Source organism: Lottia gigantea (genome assembly GCF_000327385.1).
Source record: "Lottia gigantea unplaced genomic scaffold LOTGIsca_197, whole genome shotgun sequence".
NCBI lineage: Eukaryota > Metazoa > Mollusca > Gastropoda > Lottiidae > Lottia > Lottia gigantea.
The window spans coordinates 103,751-110,286 of NW_008708388.1; the positions used below are offsets into that span (position 1 = coordinate 103,751).

Genomic DNA, 6,536 nt, shown 5'->3' on the forward strand with positions numbered 1-6,536 from the left:
ATATACTTTTGGACGGATAGCCAAACAGTTCTGCGCTATATTGCAAACCAGAGAAGCCGTTTTAATACATTTGTTGTAAATAGACTGACGGTTATACACGAAGGGTCAAACGTCTCTCAATGGAACTACGTTAGAATACAGAATGAAAATGTGAAGAAGAGCAGTAAGCTTATAAAACTGGATTCATATTTACAGAAGGGAGTAATAGTAGTAGAAGGAAGACTTGAAAGAGCTGACATACCTCAAAGTACCAAACATCCGGCAGTCTTACCGAGGGAATCATAAATTACAGCACTGATACTGGATGATATACACAGAAAACCTGGTCATCATGGTAAAAACTCTATGTTAGCCAAATTAAGAGAGAAGTATTGGGTGTTGCAGGCTGTTACTGCGATAAAACAATTAGTGAATAAATGTGTTACATGCAGGAGATACCAAGCAAAGACTGGATACCAGAAAATGGCTGATCTTCCTGTGAAACGTCTTGCTGTAAATGAACCACCATTTAGCCACACAGGAATAGATTATTTCGGACTCATAGACATTAAAAGAGGACGCACAATAGTAAAAGGATATGGAGTCGTCTTTACTTGCTTATCAATCCGTGCGATACATTTGGAAATGGCGCATTCCCTTGACACGGATTCTTGTGTAAATGCCGTCAGAAGATTTCTATGTAGAAGAGGAAACGTTAAATCCATATTGACAGATAATGGTACCAATTTTGTTGCGGCATCAAAAGAGTTATCAGACATTGATTGGACATTTAACCCTCCACCTGGATCACTTTTCGGGGGTATATGGGAGCGGCAGATAAGGACAATCAGGAAGATTATGTTTTCACTAGAACAAGTGATAAACCTGAATGATGAAAATCTGCAGACACTTTTCTGTGAAATTGAACATATTGTGAATAGTCGACCAATATCGCGAAACTCAGATGATCCAAATGATTTGGAAGGGATCACACCAAATCATCTGTTACACCTTAACAACAAAGACAATGTTCCAATTGGAATATTTACCAAAGAAGATAATTATGCGAGAAAGAGATGGAGACAAGTCCAGTATTTGTCAAATTTATTCTGACAATTCTGGTTGGATACGAGAATATCTTCCGAGCCTACAAGAACGTCAACGATGGATGCAACTGTGACGAAATTTCCAAATCGGAGAGATTGTTCTATTAGTTGACAATTTAACCCAAAGAAGTAGTTGGTCTTTAGGAAAGATAGAAGAGTTGTTTCCTGATAAGAAAGGAATGGTCAGAATAGTGAAGTCAAAACCAAATCGGCTACTTATACGCGACATATAGACAAGTTGTGCTTAATATTGGAAGACGCGTTAAATTAATGTGTAATATATGATTGTGTCATCTATGTGATACATATATGCAGTGTATTTGGTATATATATTGAAATCAGTTTAATATTATTTGTGCCAAAGTTATTGGTGTTAAAGTCCATTTAATTTGTGTCTATAGCATTTGTTATCTGTGAAATTAGTGTTAATAATCGTTGCGATATTCATCTTCACAATTAGAGAGCCGGAATGTAGATACCAAATGGTCGAAAGTTATGTGTTTCGGATTATGATTTAGACTGCGTTTCGGACTAGTAAATTTTTAACCAATCAGACGTTTGTTTAGGACCACGCGGGTGAAGAAATAATCCAACATGGTGGAAAGAAATTGAGAGAGAAGACAATAATTGCAAATTTGATGACTATTTAGATCGATTTCTAGCTTGGAAGCGCACAAATTCGGTATTACTTTGACATAATCTTTCAATTATCGTATTGTAGATTGACTGTGCATTTCAAGTGAATGTTTGTTTATACATTTTACGCTAGTGGCTACGACTACAATTAATTTTCCCGGTGTGTTAAAGGGAGACAATTAATTTCCACACAGTATATTTGGGAGATAATTCATTTATTCTAAATCAGACCACAATTAAATAAGTTCCAAACGCTTTATTTTAATTAATAACAATAATTAATGTTTTTAAAGTTTATTTTTGTACATTTTGTATATTTCTGTTAATCGCCATTGAAAATGAGATATCAACTTTTAAAGATAATACACCTTAAGAGTTTTGTTATGTTAATAAATGGTTGTTAATTCAAGATGGTGTATTGGTGTATATTTCGGGTACCTCCAAGTAGAGATTGTCAAGAAGGGTCTGCGAGAGTGACAAGTGGGCTCTATTAGTAATAGTGATTACTAAATTGCAACTCGTGGTCAAAGTTATGTTGGTATAATCTCAGTAAAACCTACTAACAAAATTGCTGTTTAAGTGATTTTTGACTCGAAATACAGGCTTTGAAATTTTTAGACCCGCATACGTGCATGGTTTCCTGGGACAATATATAGGAGACGGACGACAAAATATAATATGTAATGTGTAATATTATACTGCGACTGGGGAAGGAGAACCCCGGGGAAGGGTCTTCCTTGGGGTAAATGAGAGAGAAAAAAGGGGTAAAGAATTTTGTGGGGGTAACGATTTTAAAAATTTGCCATTTTTGAAAAAAAAAATTTCAAGCATTTGCCTTTATTTCGTGAATTTTATCGGACTCCCGCATTTAAAACATACGTGCATGGTTTCCCGGGACTATATATAGGAGACGGACAACAAAATAAAGCAATATTATATTGCGACTGGGAAAGGGTCTTCCATGGGGTAAATGAGAGAGAAAAAAAAGGTGAAGAATTTTTTGAGGGAAACGATTTTAAAAATTTGCCGTTTTGACGTTTTTTTTCACACGAATTTACAAGACATTTTCGGCCCAGTAAAAAATAGGCATATATCTGGCGCATTACGTCATGACCCGTACCGTCCTGAATCCAGTTTAGAATTTTGCTCAGTATACCGTTACAATAATCCGGTCACATTTAAAACATACGCAACCGAGGCCCCGTGCGCTACAGACTGTGCACGTTAAAGATCCCTTGACAGTTGGAAATCGAAAAAGAGCAGGCTAATGCCGCTGTAATGGCAAAATTTCCCTCATGGCAACCTGCATGGCGTTGCCCGTCTTCATTAGCCCACAAGGTGCAGAAAAGTAGGACGTAAAAATCCATTCATTTCTTTTATTTTTAAAAAACACACGCGTAGATATTACCGTTAGGTTTTTTGGAAAAATGTCATGCCCTTTACCTTTCATTTGAACTGATTCATCAACTTCTAGGGAGGGCATGTTGTCTGTTTACACGGCGAATGGATACATGACCTATTTTGCGTTGTAATTATTCTGTGTGCTACGAGTTCATATCGTTTTTAGTTACGAATTTGGGAACAGTACTGTTGTGTAATAAAATTATTTATGTTTCACATATTTACTATAATATGGAAAGGGTTATATCTTTGTTGGGTTGAAGATGAATTCAAAATACCTGACTCTAAAAGAAATGAAATGAAATGAATGGAGTTTTACGTCCTACTTTTCTGTGACTCTAAAAGAGAAAAGATTAGTTTTCGTATTCCCGTATTGGCTTTATTTTTGATAAAAATGTCTTTTACCATTGGTTTTTTTTTTTTAGATTTTGATGATATAGTAATCATCACCAACCAAACTAAACTAAAACATAACGATCCTGTTTTTATTAGATGGTTTAAAGATGGTGATGTAGAATTACCCACAACAAATTCTAATATCTACTTTATATCATCAACATCCTGTTTAGATACTGGAAATTATTCCTGTTTAGCTACAAATCCTGTTTATACAAATCAGAAAACCAAATCATTGGAACTGCTTGTTCACTGTAAGTATTTAGTTATATATGTTCACTATGTTTAGTAATATTTACTGTTTGTATATTTATATATGTTTACTATGTTTAGTAATATTTACTGTTTGTATATTTATATATGTTCACTATGTTTAGTAATATTTACTGTTTGTATATTTATAGGGGTTCACTATGTTTAGTAATATTTACTGTTTGTATATTTATATATGTTCACTATGTTTAGTAATATTTACTGTTTGTATATATTTATATATGTTCACTATGTTTAGTAATATTTACTGTTTGTATATTTAACAGTTTTATATTTCGGGGAAGGGAGGGTTTGATTCTCCCAAATGTACAGGCCTAGGGTGGAGCAGACACTTTATTTAGAAATCAGGATTAAGGGTCTTGATATTGGGTTTTCTTCTGTTCTTATTCTGATCTGAAATTAGAAAAAATAACTCGCCCAATGGGCGAGAAGTATAGTATCTGTTATGTACTGATTGTTTTTAGTTTACTATGAACAATATTATCATTTAAGTTCTTATTTTTTGAATATGCAACTATCATTTTCTGCTTATAGACATGGGGGAATTTCTCTTGAAGGCTCTTATAGTGGGCATGAACTATCTTGCTTGCTCGATTGCTGGTTGTATTAAACGGGACAACAAAGGGTGCTATGCCTACATTATGATGAATATTTAGTCCTATAGGTCTTGCTGTATTCAATGTCTCAATCCAATGGGCCTCCCTAGATTGACGGAATTTGGTAGTTTCATCTTCGGGCAAGTCAATTTCTATACGCTCAATTGGGATTAGGGTGAGATCGTCTATTGAATGGTCGTCGAGGTTGAAATGATTAGAAACAGGCTTGTCTTTCTTTAATTTGATGTCTGACCTATGAGCATTAAAGCGAGTTCGTAAATTATTCTTAGTTTCTCCTACATATTGTTTGGGGCATTTCTTGCATGAAATTAAATATATTACATTCGAATGTTCACATGTTAGATGTTCCTGGATCGGGTACCTTTTATTCGTAGAGTTGCTTACAAAATAATGAGTTTCTGATATAAAGGGACATGTTTTGCATCTACTGGACAAACATGGAGCACTTCTTAAACCTGGAGGTACTTCGGCATAAAGTCTGTTTTAGCTGCTATCTGTGCTAAGGTGGAATTTTTTATGTTTCGTAAAAATCGTTTAGAGTACCCACGCTCTTTCAGTTTTGAGAAAACAATCGTACAGGCTTGGTTGAAATCAGAAGATCTTGTACAAATTCGATGAAATCGTAAAACTTGTGACTTAATTATACCAGAAAAGGTATGTTTTGGGTGAAAGGAGCTCTTGTGCAAGAGTTGATGAGTATCAGTTTCTTTGAAATACACTTTAATATCCAGTTTATTTGTTTCTGCTATGGAATCTCCCTTAAAGACTGTGGTATCGAGAAAGTCTATGCTTTTGTCACTCACGTTTGCGGTTAGTTTGATAGAAGGATGGTGGTTGTTGAGAATTTCAAAGAATTCCCAAAACTGTTCGATAGATAGTTTTATAGTTAAACAGTCTACTGATGATAAAACATGGGTCAATTCGCCCGCAATACCAGATGGTACCAATAATGGTCGAGTTGACTAATGTATAGAAGGATTAGAACCAGATACTAGTTATTATATCAGAGTGATAGCTAGTAATAAATATGGTGAAAGTCTAATCAGTACCTTGTTCGAAAGAGGACATCCAAAAACAGCACCGAGACAAGGTAATGTATCTGAATTATATTTAATTCAGGAAATGAGATATGCATGTGATCAAATATAAATATGTTGTCTGAACCACATATTCAGAAGTAACCATATTACAGTAAGTCGAATATTTGTTAAGTTAAAACTATTACGGCCCGATACAATGTCTATTTCCTTGTATAGCTGTATTTCTTACAGGATCTGGATTTACTAATGATTACAACAGTGGATATAACAGTGGAATTGGTGCTGGTATTGGAATAGGATTAGCTCTAGCTCTAGTAGTGATGGTTATTATGTCAATATATATCTACAGATATTGGACAGGTATATCTTGAACAATGTTCATCAAAATATAATATTGAACATACAGTGTGTTGATCTTGAAAGAGTCTTTACCCGTAACCCTGACGGGTGCATCTTGTCCACAATCCGCCGTAGAAACGCCTCTGTTTTCAGGTTGGATATCTAGTTCTTTTTTGCCTTGTTACTTGTTGTTCTAGTGCCCATTTCATTTATGACTAATGGCATAGATATAGCTGAAAATCATGTCGGTTATTATTTATATTTTAGGGAAAAGACAAAAATCTGACCAAACGTAAGTGATTAGAATTATTAATACGATAGACATTATGAATCATAACAGTGTTACACTGACACCTTGACCATTACTCATTCTCAGGAGAAATGGATGAATGCCAATGGAATTTGACGCAATTGAATTTTTTAAGATTTTAAAAATTTATATTTTGAAAGCTGAAACTGATTAGCACTTTAGCTTATTATAATTATCAATATTTATGTAGGTATGACAGTTTTAATACGAGAACAAGGGCTGGTAAGAATTTTTCACATCCTATCATATAATATCATTATTGAGAAAAAAACAAAACAAATATAATATTTCTTGTAAATACTCTTTTAACACGATGGATGCCATCTAACCTTTCACTGAAGCCTTATTACCTTGATTGACAGTAGTATGTGTCTTTTCGGATATGACGCATTTCACTTCTGCGCATGCGCAGCTTTTTCATGCGTCATATCCGAAAAGA

General features: G+C 34.5%; 1 protein-coding gene across 1 annotated transcript in view; it reads left to right on the forward strand.

Moving 5' to 3' along the window:
* The window catches only part of LOTGIDRAFT_174459 (hypothetical protein), a gene marked incomplete at both ends in the record, with an annotated part of 10,706 nt that overhangs the window by 3,561 nt on the left and 609 nt on the right, over positions 1-6,536 (forward strand). Inside the window, 4 exons of the mRNA XM_009053044.1 lie at positions 3,548-3,772; positions 5,665-5,808; positions 6,055-6,079; positions 6,288-6,319. Coding sequence (XP_009051292.1) covers positions 3,548-3,772; positions 5,665-5,808; positions 6,055-6,079; positions 6,288-6,319 — 426 coding nt within the window. The remainder of the gene's footprint in view (positions 1-3,547; positions 3,773-5,664; positions 5,809-6,054; positions 6,080-6,287; positions 6,320-6,536) is intronic.